The sequence below is a fragment of the Halichoeres trimaculatus genome, unplaced genomic scaffold (genome assembly GCF_033239565.1).
Source record: "Halichoeres trimaculatus isolate MK-OKI-2021-1 unplaced genomic scaffold, fHalTri1.1 fHalTri1_scaffold_24, whole genome shotgun sequence".
NCBI lineage: Eukaryota > Metazoa > Chordata > Actinopteri > Labriformes > Labridae > Halichoeres > Halichoeres trimaculatus.
Genome location: NW_027437202.1, coordinates 985,670 through 1,003,964, shown reverse-complemented (window position 1 = coordinate 1,003,964; position 18,295 = coordinate 985,670). Strand labels below are relative to the sequence as shown.

The following is an 18,295-nucleotide window of genomic DNA, read 5'->3' as shown; positions in this document are numbered from 1 at the left end:
TGACCATCTGTTTACCCTGGCCTCCAGAATGAACTCCACTCCTGCCAGGCTGTGGCAGAATGATTGTCTCCTGTTTCCTTCACAGGTGTGTTCAAAGCAGATAAAAGCTTCTTTAACTTTAAATTGATAATTCAACTTTTAAAATCCAATTCATATTGGTGTCAGGTTTACTTAAAGAGGGGTATCCTACTTTAAAGAGAGGGTATTTCTATGTTTCTAAAATTCATAAAGTGACAATAAGGGATGTCCATACCAAAGGTGTGAAGATTCTCACATCTCTATATCTCTGTATGTTTAAGAAATTCCCAAATCTGTCAGAAAACTGATGAAAACCGTTAAAAATAGTAGCATCGGATCTCCATAAGAGTTGTTGAAATGATGAGGAAATCACATAAGGATCTTTCTACTGGTTAATGAAACATTACAGGCCCTTCTAATGAGTCCTCAGACACCAAGATCTGACCATAGAACTTTATAGACAGGCGATCAGAGGGCTGGCCAATCAGAAGGAAGGGGGTTCTGGAGTGGGTAGCATTAAAGAGACAGCGTTTTAGGTTGATGCTGGGGTAAGAATTTTTTTTAGCTGAAACTCATATAAAGCACACACATTATATATATATATATATATATATATATATATATATATATATATATATATATATATATATATATATATATATATATATATATAAATAATGATGTCTCTTTGTCTTTTTAAGGCTATCAAGAACAACAAGTGTGTCCCCCATTCCTTGTTACTCCTTGCATTGATCCTGGGCTTGCCAGCCATACTCTGAACATAAGGCACACAGATGGAAATCGATTAACTGGTTATACCTCACAGGGATGGAGAACGTGTCAGCCATGACTCAGACCCAGCCTGGTCTTATTACCACCTAATACACTCCACTCAGCCTCAGAGTGTTACATGATTTCTTGGCCAATCCTCTGTGAGGTTTCCTACCTCCAGGATTCCCAAGATAACGGGAAGCCACAGCCTTTGTTTGGAGTTGGATCAAAGAGTTAAAAGGAATTCAGAATTTAATTTCTACCAAAGCGAGAGGGTGTTTGTGTATTTATAGAAGCAGGGAATGGCATAAATTTGCAAATGTTTGCAAATATTTTCAACCAGCATGTTTGCACAGAGCACTGAGTTGTTATTTGTGCAGATATGTTAAGTCTTAAGGATGTGGTGATGCTTTAGAAAACAACTTCAGATCAACGTTATCATCACACTGAGGCCTAGCAATTAGTGTGTTTCACACTCTGCTAATACTCTGTGAACGTGGTTTCACAGTTTTCAAAAGCAGCCACATGTTAGCACGTGCGTCATAGGTGTGCTCCAGTACTTAATAATAGCTCTCCACCCCTGCTAAGCTAAGCGGTGACAGCAGTCAACACTTACTAGAGTGATGACACAAACTAATCACTGCTTTCTCTTCAAAGTCTATCTTGAATTCATGATTGCTAAAGTGCAAAATGCTCAAACGACCTGATGTGTAACGCCAACAAACGCATCAAGGCTCGCTTTTAACTGCGTGGTGGACATTTGCATCAAAGAGGTTTTAAAAGGTTACTCTGTCCACCAGCCTGTGTGTTTGTGTGTGTGTATGTGTGTGTGTGAGAGAGAGAACCCCCTCCACAGTTCCCTCCAGGTGATTGTCAGCTCTCCTAACCCCAGTACCTTAGATGTGAGGAACAGCGTTTGCCAGGACTTAAACTCCTCTTCATCTAATGAAATGTCACCGTACCTGAAATATTGAGGAGGCCCAGCTGAGAATTGTCCTTTCAGCTGGTGAGGTGTCACCGCTGAGCCAAATGTCAGCTCTTTGAGGACCAAGGAAGGGGAGGCCTGCCAGGACCGAGTCAGACTCAAAGTCACCGTGTGTTTGAGCCAGGGGGGCAAAGAGCTTTTCTTTCTGTCCAACAAAAGTGTCAAAGTTTCTTCTCCTAGCCTGTATCAGACAAATGTTATACAAGAAGAATTCGGCAAAGATTATAAAGTTTTTAGTGTTGAGCAGATTATTTTAAAAATTGTCTTTTTTTCTAAAAGGAGCCATTATCAAAGTATGTCTTAATGTGCCTCTATGTCTGTATAGAGCCAGAGTGATGTGTGTGGCCATCAGGACCAACCATGTGATCTCCCACAAAGCTGCCTGGCACTACACAGCTGAGCCCTAACTGTGCAGAGCATCAATCGCCTACTGCCCCTACTCGAAGGCCCTGCCATGTTCGGAACTTTGCTCAGAGGCCCTGTTGAATCAACCACTAGCTCGAGTGCTGGCCTTCAGCTTGGTTCCAAGGCAAGGTCAAGCTCCAGTGCCAGGTACCTAAACTATTTCCTGTGACGCCGTGGAGTACTAGCACCAAGTAAGCTACTTTTGGTAAGCAGACCTGACACAGCTGGATGAACCTATTTTTCACTCAAAGGTCTTGCCAAGACCTGTTCTTCGCCTGGAGGCCTTGCCAAGACCTGTTCTTCGTCTGGGGGCCTTGTCAGGTCCGTTTTTTTTCCTACAGAGGCCTTGCCGAGACCTGTTCTTTTCTCTCGAGAGTTTTGCCAAGATCTGTTCAAGGCCTGGCCAAGACCTGTTCTTTTCTCTCGGAAGCTTTCCCAAGACCTGTTCAAGGCCTTGCCGAGACCTGTTCTTTTCTCTCGGAAGCTTTGCCAAGACCTGTTCAAGGCCTTGCCGAGACCTGTTATGCTTGGAGGCCTTGCTGAGACCTGTTCTTTACTAAAAGGCCTTGCCAGGACCTGTTCTTCACCTGGAGGCCTTGCCAAGACCTGTTCTTCGCCCAGAGGCCTTGCCAAAACCTGTTCTTGGCCCGAAGGCATTGCCAAGACCCATTCTTCATCTGGAGGCCTTGCCAAGACCTGTTCTTCACCTGGAGGCCTTGCTAAGACCTGTTCTTTTCTCTCAGCAGCCTTGCAGAGACCTGTACTTTCCTCTCAGAAGCTTTGCCAAGATCTGTTCAAGGCCTTGCTGAGACATGTTATGCTTCGAGGCCTTGCTGAGACTTGTTCTTTACCTGGAGGCCTTTACAAGACCCTCTCCCGGAGGCCCTTTCAAGACCTGTTTCTCTCCTTAAGGCCCTGACGATTCAGGTACCAGCTCCAGCACTGGCTCAATGCTCGCTCCAGTACCGGCACCTTGCTCGGCTCCCAGAGAGGTGACTTCTGCCAAGGCCCTTCTTTCGGTTCCTTCCTGTCTACTAGGTCAGAGCCCAGGTTGGCTCGTTGAACTTTCTCCCCTGTGTTCATAGTCCCCTAGTAGTCTCCCTGGAGTGGTTGCTGTTATGGTTTGACACCTGACATGAGAGTAGAATGCTTGCTGACATACTTGACAAAGGAAAGCACACCAGACCTTTGGGTCCTGAAATGTAGGCAGTTTTTAACCCATTTTTGAAAATTTTGAATATAAACTAATTTCAAAAAACTTATTGACTGGACTGTGGAGGAAATGAAGAGGTGTCATCAAAATGTTTGATGACTGGAGGAACAAAATCAACAAGCCATGAACTTTGCTCATGATGTATTTTTTATCACTGTGTTAAATTCAGAAAGGAAAAGCTCGCACAAACATCTAAAAGGATCATAATAATAATAACTTCACACAAGGCTTTCCAAGTGTTGAGCACATTGAGGCTGCTGTTTGTGCACTTGGATGAACAGAAAGAGCAGCTCGGGTTGATGGGACTGGCGTCACCACAGTTATTTAAATCAATCCTCTGGGTGTCATACAAAATGTAACACATTCTTTAACAATCAAAAACTTGTTGAGATTTTTTATTCTCCTCTGTACTTGTTGACCTTGCTGACTGGAGGGAAAAGCAGTGACTCACGGCGTCTATGCTTTCTCGAGTGTTGCTTTCATTCCAAATACGGTGTTATTATCTCCCATCCACTTCCTCTCATTTTCACATGAATCAACCGCGTAGCATGACACCCCGGCACTCCAGTGGAAGACAAACACGTCCTTTGTTTAATCTGGAAAACAGACAACCCAATCCGAAGATTCCTCAAATCTGGTTTTATGCTTTAATAAAACAAAGCTCACAGATAAATCTTTCATCAAACAAGGGGGAATTTAGGGCCGCTGACTATAATATACAAGGATATGAGACGCATCCAGTGAAACCGAATGCTGTGGTGCCTACATCCCCTCCCCCGCTCTCATGCTTCCACTGGAGTAATTGAATCTGACAAGACTTCAGAAACAAATATATGAGATTTTAATATAGGATGCAAAGTGGGTCAGACTTCTGCATGGATTTCCAAATCTGGACCACAGATCCAGTAATTCATAGTTAGTTAGGAGAAGATTTAGAGGTAAAAAACGAAGGATGGAGATGAAACAGAGAGAGGTGATGGAGAGAACAGAGACAGGATATGTTTCTATTTCCGACACACAGCTGGCTTTCATCAGAATCAAAGATCTTCTCTTTAGTCTGACAACCACACAGTTGTGAAATGTGTATGATGAGGTGTGTGTGAAGCAAGTCACAAATAACAGAAGCAATGAACAGTAGTGTGCACAGGGGGGCAGTAACCCCCACCTCCCGTGGCCCAATTATTGAAAAATAGGCGCTTGGTGGCAAACACACGGCAAAGTGCTCCTGGTTGGCAAAACCCGTATAATTGGCCCCTTGGCTGATTACAACATGATAAACTGACCTTTTGGTAACAAAAACACACAGTTAAGTGCCCTTCTAGTTAGCACAACACACCAAACTGCCTCTTTTGAGTGGCTGATGAAGTTTAGTAGAGAGAAGAGAGATCTGTGTTGTCTCTGCTGAGGAAGATTTCTGTGATTGATTTTATACTGATGGTGGACACTGGAGCCTTACTGTCAGACAGAAAAAGGACAGAAGAAGACGAAAGACAAACAGCAGAGAGATAGAGCATGAGCTAAAGGCTAAAGAGCTAAACTGTTTGTGCTATGTTCATTCCAACCCACAGTCAGCAGTTATTCTACAGTGGTCTGTTCAAACTTGAGAGTCTATCAATAAAATGAAGGGTGAGGGTACGTTACCTCTGATTGGTAGATGACTGGCAGGACACAACCAGTAATCACTAACGTTGCATATTGCAGACATGTCTAAGAGCACTGGGCTGCCGATAGCACTACGTATAGACAGCTACTAAACTACAAACAAACTGACAGTGTTTAGTTGTTGTCACGTTAGCCTACAGATACGTCACAGCACCAGGCTGCCGATAGCACTACATACTAAGGCTGGTACCATATGCTATTCTCATGATTTAGTCATATTATGATTTTGGGGCTGCCAATGTGATTGAAATTGCAATTTTTTTATATTTATGATTTTTGTGATTTTTAGTTTGCTTTGCTAATTTCCCATAAAATGCACATCAGGTGAGCTAGAGAGAAACATTTCACCGTCTGCTGGAGGAAAGTTATATATTTTTTTCCAATTCTATTATAAACAAAGGCTTACATGAAGAATTTGAATTTGAAAAAAATAAATACATTTTTTGACAAAGATTCCCAATTTTGATATTATCAAACAAAAAAATCCCATTATATCATATAGTGATTTTTTTCTCCCTTACATACACTGAAACCAAAAAGAGAATTGAAGTGCCCCCATAGGAGGCACCAAAGTGCCTTCTTAGGTGGCAAAAACTTGCACTAAAATGCACATTTTGGGTCAAAAAACTAGTGCAAAAATGCCCACTTAGAGCCAAGAACATGTGAGCCAAAATGCCCTCCGAGTTGGCAAAAAAAAAAAAAAAAAACTGCTTTTCTGGCTGGTTGAAAGATTTTAAACTTAGGCGGCAACAGTAGTGCTAAATGCCCACATTGTAGCCAAAAACAAGTGCAAAAGTGCCTTCTTAAGGGGCAAAATTGGGTGCTTAAGTGACATTTTGGAGCCAAAAGTGTGCAAAAATGCCCAATAAGGGGCCAAAACAGGAACTAGAGTGCCCACTTAACTGCCTCCCTGGCAGGTTAAAAGATTATGAAATGCAATCTTGGGTGGGGAAAACACGCCCTTTAGTACCACTATTGGAACCAAAGACATCAGTGCCACAGTGCCCTCTTTGGAACAACAAAAACATGCGCTTAAAATAAGAGCCAAAACTGTCATCAGAATGCACTTTAGAGCCAAAGATGCACGCAAAAGAGCAGTGCCATAAGCATCAAGAATGGCCCCCAGGTGCCCCCTCATTTTAACCCCTGCTCTTTAAGAAGTCTATGCACACCCCTGACAATGAATAAATTTTGATGCGGTGGCCGCTCAAACTCTCACACAGTGTTTCCTGCCTTCACTCCCACTCACAGCACCAGACACATTCAGGGGAGAGGCGGGGGAATAATGCCAGATATGATTGCAGTGACCCAGTCAGATCAATAGTGTGTTAGCTACAGACAATTACAGCTCTCGGTCTGCCTCTGAAGTTGCAATCACACACAAGCTGCAACCGGGTTAGTGACGTGGCCTTATTGGAAAACTGTCTGGTTGAGTGAATCTGCATGCTTGTACCTAATCAGAGGGTAAAAGAGTGGCTGTGCAGACAAATTACTGGGAAAAAGGTGTGGATCTACCTCACTGTTGAACAATAATCTCATTAGAATCTTGAGGTTAACAAATCCTGCCTGATCTGAGTATGTCAAATGTACAGTAGAGTTAGAGGGTGCATCTTTCTTGAATTTACAGTCCGTCATGATTTGAGAGCAGATGAATCAGCCTCACAGTCTCCACTCCGGCCATCTTTGCCTTCACTCCCCTGCTGAGCATGCACGCAAACACAGGTGCACTCACCAAACGGTACATGAAGATCACACTGATCATAGACAGTGATCACGCGCTCTATCTAAAAGGAAAGTGACACAATAGGGACACAGAAGCATTTCGTCCTCATCTAAAGCTTGTTATCCGCGAAGGTGAGGCTCAGCACTTGTTCTCCTCTGGGGAAATGTGGCTCGCCTTTTTTACAAGTGGACCAGTCCCCCACTTTAGGTGAGAAGCAGACTCAGCGCAGACTTTACAAGACTGGAAGAGACAGGAGGATAACAACAACAATAACCCTGTTATGTTGAATCCTGGATTAATCTGGTGATGTCTTCAGTTTTTTGTGTTAAGGAGTGCTTGATGCAAGTGTTTCCTGCTGGAAGGGCATCCAAGGTCTGGAACTGACATTCACTTCTGTAAACTTCCTTCCTCATCCTTCTCCAAATGTTCTCAGAGTGATTTAGATCAGGGGAACATCAGGATGGTCCAAAGAGTGAGCTGATTCTTCTGGAAGAAGTCCAGAAACCCAGTCATTCCCACACAGACCAGGGACCTCAGTCATGAAGGAGGCCCCCTGCAACATCTCCACAGAGCCAGCCGCCGTTTGACGCCCCTGACCAACCTGAAGCTCCATTGATGCCCAGATCGTGATCCAGTTTTTGAGCAGCAGTGACCTTGGATTGAGGATGGGCCTGTGTCTTCAGTTTTTCTCGTCCCACAACCCTCAAGATCTTTGTAGAAAATATGGAATCTTACTACGTCCAACCTCAGCATGTTGTTAGACATCTTACTTGTGTAGATCAACAATCCTGTGATGCCTTTTTGCCTTTTGCCATCAGGGGGTCATGACAATGGTCTCTGATGAGATTAAAATGTAACTTTCGACTAAGAACTTTCTCTTGAAGGAAAATGTTGCTATTTTCACAGGTAGGATCGATCAAAAAATCATGTTTTGGAAAGTAATACAATTATTTAGCATTCACACACCAGGATTAGTTCCACAGGGTTCAATACTCGGACCATTACATTTCCCTTTATATATGCTTTCACTGATGAATCTTACAGAAAAGACACTCAAGTATACGGTTTAAAGAGACATTTTCAACAAATACAGCAGCTGCTTCATAGGGCGTTAACACCAGGCGCGAATGATCACTTCATCCATGAGTGCAAATTTTGCAACAGGGTAGGGAATCCCAGTTCTCACCCAACAGGGCTGGGCTGTAATGCACCGGACAGTGTTATTTGCATTGACTGGTAGCTTTTCCCTAGCTTTAAGATAAAGCTTATGTCATAACACAGGGTTCCTACAGCTCAAGGCAAGTTAAATTTAAGACTTTTTAAGACTGTTTTAATGACGTTGGAAATCAAATTTAAAAGCAAGTTGACAATGAACCACAATTGAAACAAACAAAACTAACAAACAAAAAAACACATGAATTACCTGGGTTAAAGGCAATTTTAACCCAATGTTTATTTTACATAAAATATCACTTTTTTTTTTTTTTTAACCTTTTTTTAACCCCATTTTTACAAGTTTATGCCTATTTTGCCCTCACTCATCTTTTTTGGCCACTGTCAAAACCATTTTTGGAATTTTTACATGGTTTTTGAAATTTAATTTCAAATTTAATTCTCAAATTTGCTGCTATAATCAATTTTCAGACATGCGTCTGCTTTAAAAGTTCCTGGTGCTACCACATCACTGCTTCCGCTATTGTGATTATGCGATGTTGCCATGAGAGTAAATCAGGAAATTATTTAGAAAAATAGATAAATGTTACGTAATATTTTTTTTTACTTCAAACTAACATAAATCTTACCAATGTGTTCAAATTTTTAAGACTTTTGAAATTTGGATTTAAGACTTTTTAATGCCAATTCAGGCCTTATTTTTAGAATTATGAATTCAATGCCTTTTAAGACTTTTCAAGGATCCCTGGGAACCCTGTAACAAACACATTGGATGGATACCTTTTTGGCCCTTCAAGTTGGCTTAAATGATTCCTCAAACATCCAATAGTGATGTGCCGTACACAAACGATGCGGCCATAAGAGCCGGTGCTTTGGAGAGAATCAGAAGAGCCAATTCCAACTGAGTCCCACTGAGGCTGACTTCCAAGTTAAATGTTTGATCAAAATGTTAACTTCTTACACCTGAATTAATTTATGATCATGTAAAAAAGAAAAAAATTGAGGGTGCTTTTTCCTTTCTTTTCCGGGTTTATCAATACACAAGTTTAGGCCAACGTATGAAGCTACAAATAACCATAGACTGTATAATTAAAGGAGATAGAGTGAGAAAAAAATCCACCCCTTGTACTGTGTGCGCCAATAGTATGTGGGCACTCCAGAAACAGCAGATTTTAGCACTTAATATTTTCATGTAACAGCACCAAATTAGGAGCCGTTCGGGAGCCAAAAGAGTCGACTCTTCTTTGGGAGCCGTGCCAAAAGGACCAACTCTCTGAAAAAAGCTGAACTTCCCGTCACTAGAGTCAATCATGGATAGATTAACATGAAGGCAAAAACATTCAGTAGCTGTCAAAAAGCTGCCATACAGTCAGATTCTCCTGCTAGAGCACAGCAGGAATCAGGAGACTGACAAAGGTTTTTGCTTCATTTATGCAATCTGCGTCATTTGTGCCCCCAATAATCAACTTAAATTCTTACAATTGCTTAGATCTGGGAGCTCTGTTTGATCCGATCTCATCTTTTAACTGTCACATTCATCCATTTAAGGGACAGATCAGGATCCTGCTCTTGTTAATGTTATTTACAGAGACCAATCAGAAAGCTCCAGTCCCCTCAGACAGACTCCATCGACTCTCATCTTAAACCACCATGAGCAGAGCACTAAATAGCATTCGGCAGGGCAGAGTAAGCTGCCTTTATGAGTGCACTTGTTTTAATGTGTGTGTGTAAGAGTGTAAGATGATGAGATGATTTTACAATGACTTCAATGTCCTAGATCTGTCTTTGAGTCAGCGTTATCCTCAAGTGTGTTGCGCCGTGTGTGTACACACACAAACACTGTTTTCCACTACCTCTCATAACCTGCGTGGATATTAACATTTCATGGAGGATGCTAAGGTTTGTCAACTTAACATCAAAATTTCATCCTTAATTGGGTAAAGCAGAGCTTGAGGGAGTTTCCCTGTCGCCGAGGTGAACCGAGAAGAGCGAGGCGCTACGGGGGCTAAAGAAGGCTTATTCCCATGACCGTGGTATTGACTGTGCACTTTTTAAACACCCCTAAGGAACACAAATAAACACTTTTAATGATTTAAAGATAAGAAAACTCTCTGCAAAGTCTACCTGGGGCTGGATCTAAAGCGTAACATTTCTAAACTCTCCACTGAAAGCGTCACGAATGAAAGCTGCTCGGGCTTGGCGATGCCGAATCCGAGATACAAAGTGAAGTCTGAAACTTAAGTTTACAAAAACAACATTAAAGAGCCTTGATGCTCACCCTGTGTCCTGCCTCTGACGGATAAAAAAGCACAAGTGTATGATATGAAGCTACATGTGCTGCTTCTACATCTACTGGCTCCCTTTCCCATCACTTAAATCACATTTAAATATGCAATAACTAAATATTATCTCACCAAAAATAACCTCCTTCTTACATCATCAGCCTCTTAGGCTTTCTGCTCTCTATTTCAAGAAGGAGGAGATTTTCCTCTGCATCCCAACCTGGAATTATCAGGTAGAATTTTGCTCTTCAACTAGAGAGTCCAGGAACCTTTAGTTCTTAATACAACAATCCCAGGAGCAGGGGTGTGCACAGAGGTGGGGGGTGTCACCCCCCCTTTGGCCCAGTTATTGAAAAACACATGCTAAAATGCCCTCTTTGGACCCAAAACCGGTGCTCAAGTGCCCTCATTGGAGCCACAATCGCATTAAAGTGTCCTCTTTTTGGCCAAACAGGTGCTAAAATGCCCTCTTTTGAGCCAAAACCTGTACTTTAAGGTGCTCTTATTGGGGCCAAAATTCATGTGACAGTGCCTTCAAAGGAGAAAAATGTGCCTTAAAGTGCCCTTATTTGGAGCCAAAACCTGTGCTAAAGTCCTCTTTCTGGGGCCAAAAACACTTCCTCAAGTGGCTTTTTTAGAGCCAAACCTGCTAAACGACCTCCTTGGAGCCAAACTTGCTTAATATGCCCTCTTTTAAGCAAGACAGGTGCTACAGTGCCCTCTTTGAAAACTAAACCAATGTGTTAAAGTGCCCTCTTTGGGGAAAAATTTGCGCTCTAGATAGGGATGGTTACCGAATTAGTACTATGTTTACCTACACACATCCTTGAGACTGTGACCATCCCAAGCTCTAGAGTCCTCTTTGGAGCCAAAATGCATAGAAAAGTGCCGTCTTTGGAGTCAAAACTGTGCTAAAGTGCCCGCTTTGGAGAAAGAATGCGCGCTATAGCACCTGTTCTAGAGCCAAATGTGTCTAAGGTGCCCTCTTTGGAGCCAAAAGAGTGCTGAGTAGCCCTTTTTGGAGCCCTAAAAACACAGTATTTGCAGTTTACTACTAGACCACTAGAGGGCAGTAAGACAATCATCACGGCCGTAAACGCAAGTGCCAAAACAGTCTGCCGTTGAACTAAATCTGGACCCGTGTTCCTCCAGTTGAAATGGACATAGACCATAGGATTTTGGACTATAGGAACTCCAGCAATGTAGCTCTGGGGTAGAACTTTCAGAGACTGTGCAAGGGACTTTCTTCCCCTGATGGTGTGAATGTATCTCTGTCAGCTCCCGGTGTTCCAGTGTAAAGAGTGACCCTGTGAACTGGAGACCTTCAGCGGTTAAAACACAGAAGTCTTTAGGAATGCAATCTAGTTTGGTTCCATATACATTAATGTACATGTCAATGGGCTCCTTTTGAAGCTCAAACACTAGTGGCTCGATTTCCTCATTGGCAGTAATGTTATTTTTGAAGACAAGAAACTTTTAGGTTTGAGCCTGACATAGCTGGTGTCTGGAACACAGCAGGTACAGTAAGTTGGTTTTGGTAATGAGTACACGCTTAACACCGAGAACCTTTCCAATCACTCCTGAAATCAAATCCATCTGATTAGCAGCCAGCCTTCCTGTCTACCTGAAGAGTACTCCTCCTCTAGGGGAAGCTCGGAGTTTGATTGCGAAATTTAAAGTAGAGCGAAATTTATGTGGGTGCTAGAAGTGTTAAAAAAAGTATTTAAAGATATAATGTGAGCACAGAGAAGTTATTCCACCCAGTGAGAGCTGTGCTGCCTCAGACACACAAACTGTTCTTGGCTTTTAAGTCACTCTTCCCTCCACCCACACCTCAAACCTCCACCATGCAGATTCCAGACATGCCAAGCCTTGGTTGAAAACTGCAGACCAGTTTTATTTCTGCCTTTGCTTTCCTGTCAGCAAACAGTCTCAATCAAATCCTGAGCTTGGTATTTCAGGATCCACCCTTCAATACTTTGACCTCACAGGGAGATTGTTTAGAGCAGCCTAGGCAGTGTAAGCTAACAGTCTGGATTTCTGCATACACTGGTCATAAATCATGTTCTTAGTCACAGCAATAAACAAACACTGCCTGCTTAAACCAATACCACACAAAAATTATATGTTTTCATACTTTTATCGAACACACGATTGCAATATTTTGGCAGTAGTGCTGCAGAACCTACTCATGCTCTTTGGCAAACTTTGAACTTCTTTTTTTCGTTTTTGACAGCAGTGGATTTCTTCTTGGTGTCTCGTGACTGATTTGCGTAAGTCAAAGTGCTAAAAGTGCTAAAATTTTTCTTTGTATAGACAATTTGTTGCGCTAAATTTTGTAATAGTGTGTTCAGTAAAAACATGAGAGCAAACAATTTCAAACAAAATCAGTTATTATTATGGATTTCAAGGATGCTGAGATAAAGTTTAGGGTCTCTTTAGCACCCCTTGTGGCCAATAAAACCAATGCCATCAGATCAACCTCCTACTGCTTCCAAAATGTTACTGCACATTTAAAGTTTGCAAAAGAGCACCTGGATGTTCCACAGCACTACTGGCAAAATATTGCTGCCAAAAGAAGGCAGCATTGTGAATGCTTACATACTGCGTTTAATAAAAAACATGTAATTTCAATCAAAACTAACGGTTATTGTTATTTATTAGCTAAGAGCGCTAAGATGAACTTCAAGGATGCTTTAGCACCCCTTGTGGCCAACAAAACCCATATTTTTAAGCTCGGTTGCTTAACTTAACCTCCTTCCACTTAGAAAACGTTTGCAAAAACCCGCATCTTGGTTGTTACGCAGCACTACTGGCAAAATATTACACCCAAAAAGAGCATTAACAGTTATTGAATCTTAAAATATTAAATTAATTTTTAGATGCTGTGCTCAATAAAAACATGAAAAATTATTTTTGTTTGTGTGGCACTAGTTTTAGCATATTGTGTGACCATTGTTGTGATGTAATGAAGACAATAACACATTTTATGGCTTATGGTGAGTTTTCTTGCAACTGTATGTTGTTTTTGGGGATTGGTACCTTTCACATTTGAAACTATACGGTACAGATGCCCTGTACCTGGTAGTCTGTATCAGTACTGAATGGTAACATCCAGTACTTTTGTGTGTGTTTATGTGATAAAAAAAACTATTTTTTTCTAGTTAAACATGTTTATTTCTCAATGTATAAACCTGCAATGTTGTGATCATATCCAGCATGGGAAATGGCCTACTGTCCACTCCCTCACAGTCACAAGGGTGCGTCAAGGTATTCAGTCGGTACCTATAAAAGTACCTAATTCTGTACCCATCCCTCAATGTGTAATACATCAGGAAAACTGACCCAAAAACTGTGATGTAAGTGTTTTTCTACTTATGGAAGATGAAATGACTTGTTTAAAGTTAATTTATTTATTCATTTATGTAGAAAGTTGCTTTCTACTGTGTACATTTTTAGATTCTTGATAAAGCTGATAATGACTCTAAACATGAGTGACTTTCAGTAATCATCTCCCATCCAGGGGTGCAGCATCACCAGCGTCAGAGCCACAACCACCTCACTGCAAACACAAGCTGTCAACTTGTCAGCACACCAACACAAATCAGCCTCACCTCCAATGTCCGGCCGCAGCGTCTTGTCGTATTCCTTGAGCAGGTTGTTCAGAATGAATGTGGCGTCCTCCTGGTGAGACCTGGGTACCAGCATCTGATTGACAGTGTGGTGGTGGTGGTCTTCATCGTCGTCGCCATATTCCAGTAGATCGCAGCTGAAAGGTGGAGATGAGGGGTTTTTGTTAATGATGCCAGTTTTACCTCAGACCCTCTTTAGTGGACGCGTCATGATTAAGTTCGTCACACAGGAGAAAGATGTATATTTCTTCATGTGCTCGTGCGTGTGTGCGTGTGCGCGCGCGGGGAAAGCCCCTTTCTGAAATTAAATAATAAAAAGAGCATTATCAGACAGTCAGTGTTATGTGTGCTGCAGGGTTGCCATGAAACCAATCAATAGTCTCGTGAACTTTTCAAAGAAGACGCGCGTGCAAACTGCTCATTAGACTTACCTCACACTTTGAAGAAGCAGAAGTATAAAGAGGAGGCTGGTCATCTTCCCATGCACTGATCACTTCTGATGACAGGAAACGAGCACACGGAGATGCAGGAGCCGCGCTAAGTGGCAGTACAGTAGGTGTGTGACCATCAATCCGCGCTCTGAACTTCCTCATCCACCCACGCACTTTCATCTGCGTGTCACCCGCGACCACACAGTGGTCTTTCCCACCCCCCGCCCTCTCCGATCCGATCCGGCGAGCTCGTCGAAGTGAGGGGGATCCTCCTCAGGGACGCACACCCGACGATCAATCAGTCTGATCGGTGCAGCGGAGGGAGTGGGGACGGCTCGATCCAGCAGCGCGCTCCTCCCCTCAGACGCGTGTGTAGGTAGCAGCGGTGGGCTGACGCTGTCTGCCGCTTTCGCTGCCGCTCGTGGCCAACCTTTCATTAGATGCATGACTCATACAGCACTGTACCTGGAGCACAAATGTATGACATCTTCAGAAAATAAAATATGTCGTTTAAATTCTTTCAGATTTTTGGAACTGTCTCAGTTAATTCCACCTTAAAATGAAGAGCATCAAATAAACCAAAAATCACCAAACATGCCTCTACTTTTGCTTTGAATCCAGTTTTCCTTACACTTCATTTGAAGTCCAGAAATCCTGCCCACAAAGTTTTTTTTTAAATCTCAGCTGAGATTTCAGAAGGCCTGCTTGGTTCACTCTCAATCCAAGCTGACAGGCTTCACTGCCTCCTGGTGGCAAAGCATTAAGAGGAATTACAGCTGCAACCAATGACAAGACGTCTCAACTAGCTCCAGAGGTAGTTCATAAGTTTAAAGTCCCTGAGAGGAGTTTCTAAGTGATCCTGAAAAAGTCTCCCCTCTAGATATATGCCTGATCCTAATCTACACTTTAAAATGAGGTTATCAACACCAATATAGGTTATTCCTAAATGCTACTTCTTAGCTTCCCGCTGACAACACCACTCCAGCTGACAAAGTTTAGTAGTGAAAAGAGAAATCTGTGTTTTTCTCTGCTGAAAATGATTTCTGTGATTAATTTTGTAGTGATGGTAGACACTAGAGCCTAACTGTCAAACAGAAAAAGGACAGAAAAGCAGAAGACAGTTTAACGGTAGAGTGATAGAGCACAAGCTAAAAGTTAAAACACAAGCTTAAGCTAAATACAAGCTAGGTACAGGCTAAAACACAAGATAAAGGCTTAAACACAAGCTTAAGCTAAAAGACGAGCTAAAGTATTAAATACACAACTTTAAAGCTAAAATATTACCTTAAGCTAAAAGACCAGCTAAAGCTAACAGATGAGCTAAAGGCTAATCACAAATTAAAGGCTAAGACACAAGCATAAGCTAACAGACTAGCTAAAGGCTAAAATACAAGCTAAAGCTAAAAAAAGGAACCACCCAATTTCGCAAATGTGGTACAAAAAATTTTCATACAACGATCATTGGTAAATGGTTCATAAATACTACACTAGCAGAAAAATACTTCATTGGTGTCATATTGCATAAACTTTGGAGAAGAACAAAATATCTCATAAAAACAGGATTTTTCATCTATTCATGATTTTCCGTTCTTTTTTTTTTGTTGTTGTTTTTTTTACAAGACCTCATAGAAGCAGGAAAACCAAACATAAATAATAAATACTGTTTTTTATGAGATAGTTATGTCATAAAAACAGGAGAATTTTTTTTCCAAGTAAATGCAATACCCCACCATAAATTTAAAAAAAGGAGAATAAAAGCAAAATTACCTTTAAAAAAATAAATAAAAATAATAAAAAAAATATTAATAATAATAAAAAATAAAACAATAATTTTAAAAAAAGACTTGAAGGCCATCTGTATGTTCATCATATTTTATTTGGTTATTTTCAGTATAATACATAAACAAATATGACACATAACACAAAGAATGGATAACAAATACTTTGATAAGCCAGGCTGTAGCTACAATGGCTTTGCTTCATTTTTGTAGTCTTAACAACAGGTCTCTGTTTTTTCTTTTTGAAGAAAGCAAAAAAGTTTTCATTTAAGGCTAAAAAAGGAGAAACCTCATGCGTGTGAAGAAGCCGTCGAAGCTTTCCTGTTGTCTGCTCGATGTGCGCTAGATTTCTTGCAGCTTGCTCCACCATCTTTAGATACATCAATCCTTCATTTGTCCCCAGCAAACACCAGACACAGCTGTCCACACACCACGGAGAGACAAACAAGCAGCGACCGGGCCAGTCGGGGGTTACACTGGTGTGAGGTTTTGCTGTAACAGGGCCCCTCTGAGTCGGTTAAGCAGAACAAATTGTCTAACAGATGGATGTGTCAGGGGGTGGAGGGAAGAGGAGGGCACAGTGTGACGGAGGTGGATTCTGTTGAATGAATGCTGTTTTTTATTTTATTTTTTTATGACAGCGTTCTGGGGCGTTCCTTCGGCTCCCAAGTAGATCTCACTCAACATCAACAAGCCAAACAAACTGTGCTGTATCGGGCTTGAAACGCACGCGTGCGCTCATTGTTTTCAGTTCAATCAACTCATCCAGGAATAAAACTTCTACATGAGTCAAAGAAGGAGACGAACTTCACTTACGACACAAAAACATGTTCAATATTCATACAAGATTTGGCTTTTTTTTTTATTTGAAGGCAGCTGAGTTGTTTTTAACTAAATTTTTTATAAATGAAGAAAGACACACGATCGTTTTAATTGGCGTCTGGATTAAATGTCAGTTAAGGCAATCGCACGCCTTCCTAAACCAGGTGACTTCAAAATCGTCCTTTCTTGGGTTAGGGTTATTTTTAATTTTCCATCTTAAATTAGACTTTTGGATTAAGATATGAGCTAATAACTTTCTCAGCTTGAAAACAAGCTAGCAAGCTAATAATAATGACTCAGTCAAAAATTTAAATTGTTGATGGTTTTTACCGACGCCAGGTTGTAGTACCGTATTCCCACCACAGGATGGGTGTAGTGCATTTTAAAGCTGTTTGCTAGCTGCAGAAATCCACCTCTTTATTGTTTGTTGACAGGGTTGGCTGTGCATTAATTTGGCAATTGTTTGTCAAGATATGTGGAGGGGCTTAACCAGTAAAAAAACACAATGTGTATCGAAGAACACAACCTGGACAGGTGTCAGATATCAATTAAATATTATGGCATGAACTCGTGTGAATAGTGCTGAAAGTTGCAGTTTGTTGACAGTCGAAGAAAGTCTGGAAACCACATACACACAAAACTTATGTCTGGGTCTGAATTGCCAATTTTTCTTCTTAAATGCAGATTTTTTTGTCTGCGTTTTTGCGTTTTGGGGTGAAACATTGCATAAACAGGGCCCTTAAACATGTTGGTCGCACTCTGGAGCCCTGTTGGGTCCACTTTTTATAACTTCATGTATAAAAGTACTTTGTATATTCATCTCTGATCTTTACATACTTCAAGGGATACTTCCATAATCTGAAAAGTGGGCTGGAAATACATAACGAGTAAAGTTAAAGTTAGGGATGGGTACCAAGTTCGGTACTTTTATGGGTACCAATCGAATTCTGTCAAAAGTACTGGGTACTGATTCACCTAAAATCAAAAGGTACAATGCTTAGGTACCTAAATGCATCGTTGTGACTGTGAGGGAGTGGAAGAGTAGGCAATTTTTCATGCTGGACATGAACACAGCATTGCAAGTTTATAAACTGAGAAATAAATATGTTAGATTGAAAAAAATCATTTTTTACTGTCAAACAAATTGACATTTTTTATCACATAAACACAAAAAAGTACCAAAAATGGGTACCATTGAGTACGGGTACTGGTTGCCAGGTACTGGGCATCTGTACCGTATGTTTCAAATGTGAAAGGTACCCATCCCTAGTTAGAGTATACCTGTAAGTCTCCTTGTCGTGTACTTGCAGTACAAAATAAAACTTGTGTACTAACTGGTAGTGTACTCAAAGTTTACTTCCCTTAAACTTGCTTCCTAAAACACTTATAGTTTACTTTAT

At 41.3% G+C, this 18,295-nt stretch overlaps 1 protein-coding gene across 1 annotated transcript in view; it reads right to left on the bottom strand.

Annotated features, from left to right (window-relative positions):
- LOC141786024 (gamma-aminobutyric acid receptor subunit gamma-3-like) overlaps positions 1 to 14,609 on the bottom strand; it is a 59,738-nt gene extending 45,129 nt beyond the window's left edge. Inside the window, exons 1-2 of the mRNA XM_074664718.1 lie at positions 14,296 to 14,609; positions 13,847 to 14,001 (exon numbers count right to left, since the gene is read on the bottom strand). Of these exons, the coding sequence (XP_074520819.1) occupies positions 13,847 to 14,001; positions 14,296 to 14,339 (199 nt within the window). The 5' untranslated portion in view covers positions 14,340 to 14,609. The remainder of the gene's footprint in view (positions 1 to 13,846; positions 14,002 to 14,295) is intronic.
- Positions 14,610 to 18,295: the final 3,686 nt, after the last annotated feature.